The sequence below is a fragment of the Mandrillus leucophaeus genome, unplaced genomic scaffold, assembly GCF_000951045.1.
Source record: "Mandrillus leucophaeus isolate KB7577 unplaced genomic scaffold, Mleu.le_1.0 Scaffold1, whole genome shotgun sequence".
In the NCBI taxonomy this organism is placed as follows: domain Eukaryota; kingdom Metazoa; phylum Chordata; class Mammalia; order Primates; family Cercopithecidae; genus Mandrillus; species Mandrillus leucophaeus.
Genome location: NW_012098097.1, coordinates 16,550,226 through 16,551,542, shown reverse-complemented (window position 1 = coordinate 16,551,542; position 1,317 = coordinate 16,550,226). Strand labels below are relative to the sequence as shown.

The 1,317-nt window shown below is 56.8% G+C and overlaps 1 protein-coding gene across 1 annotated transcript in view; it reads left to right on the top strand.

The window, feature by feature from the left end:
* OGFOD3 (2-oxoglutarate and iron-dependent oxygenase domain containing 3) overlaps positions 1 to 1,317 on the top strand; it is a gene marked incomplete at its 5' end in the record, with an annotated part of 26,749 nt that overhangs the window by 23,818 nt on the left and 1,614 nt on the right. Inside the window, one exon of the mRNA XM_011969791.1 lies at positions 144 to 267. Coding sequence (XP_011825181.1) covers positions 144 to 267 — 124 coding nt within the window. The remainder of the gene's footprint in view (positions 1 to 143; positions 268 to 1,317) is intronic.

The window sequence follows — 1,317 nt, the reverse complement described above, 5'->3', positions numbered from 1 at the left end:
GCGCCACTGCACTCCAGCCTGGGCAATGGAATGAGACTGTGTCTCAAAAAATAAATAAATAAAAAATAAGAGAGAGAAGCAGCACCTGCCCTGGCCGCATGCTGAGAGCCCGTTCTGCCCCCTCCTCCCGGCTCTGCCCTCAGGTGACCTACGGCTCCTTCGACTACACCTCGCTGCTGTACCTCTCCGACTACCTTGAGGACTTCGGCGGAGGGCGGTTCGTGTTCATGGAGGAGGGCGCCAACAAGACGGTGGAGCCGAGAGCCGGTAGGAGGCACGGGCGGGGCCTGGGCGTGGGGCCCCTGGCTCAGGCAAGCACCACAGGTGTGAGGGGCGTGTCCCTGGGAGCAAGGCTGCGTTCACAGAGCACCTGCTGTGTGTCGGGCCGGTGCTGAGTGATTCCCAGGTCCAGCGCCAGTCCCAGCACCCCGGAGGCCGGTGTCTACAGGGCCACGTGTCTGAGGTCACCATCAGTCAGGGGCAGAGCTCCCCTCCATGCCCTGGTGCCCATCACCTTGACAGGTGCCGTCCCCCTCCCTCCCTGGTGTGTGTCCCCTTGATGGGCACCATCCCCCTCCCTCTCTGGTGCCCGTCACTTTGGCAGGTGCGTCCCCTCTCTCCCTGGTGTGTGTCAGTTTGAGGGACTCTCTGTTTCCATGACTACCTGTGGCAGGTGGCCTGAGCTGCCCGGCCACTTCCTGCCATCCTGCCTCCCTCAGCTGCTCCCTGGCCACAGGCTGGACAGTTCCTGCTGCAGCCAGCGGCTGGCCAAGCCCATTCCCTGCAGCCGGCTTCAGGCCGTGTGTGCCCCAGCCCTGGGCGCAGTCTCCCCTGGCGTGGACTGGGGGCGTTTGGCCTGACTGCATCCTGGCCTCGCTCTGCCTTCATGTCAGTTGTTCTGAGTCATCTCTGCATCAGGGGAAGGGTTTGGACGTCCAGCCTCTGTAAGCAGGAGCCCAGCCTGTCTGCCCTCACCCCAGAAGCCCCAGTCACAGCAGTTTTGTGGAAAGTGAAAAACTCACAGAGCACAAGACAGATGTTTTCTTGAGAAGTCAAGCAGCTGAAGCCTCCTGGGACTCGAAATTACACAACTTTTTAGCATATTTTGATCTTAGTCATTTTAAGCATGATAAATACTTGCGTCGAACATTTTGTATCACCATCTTCTTCCAGATAATTAAAACAACCTGTCTCCTGCATGTGCCTCTGTCTAATTGTGTATATCTATGTGTTTACCTGTGATTTGATGTTGTACATCTGTCTAATTGTATTTATCTATGTGTTTACCTGTGATTTGATATCGTACATCTGTCTAAT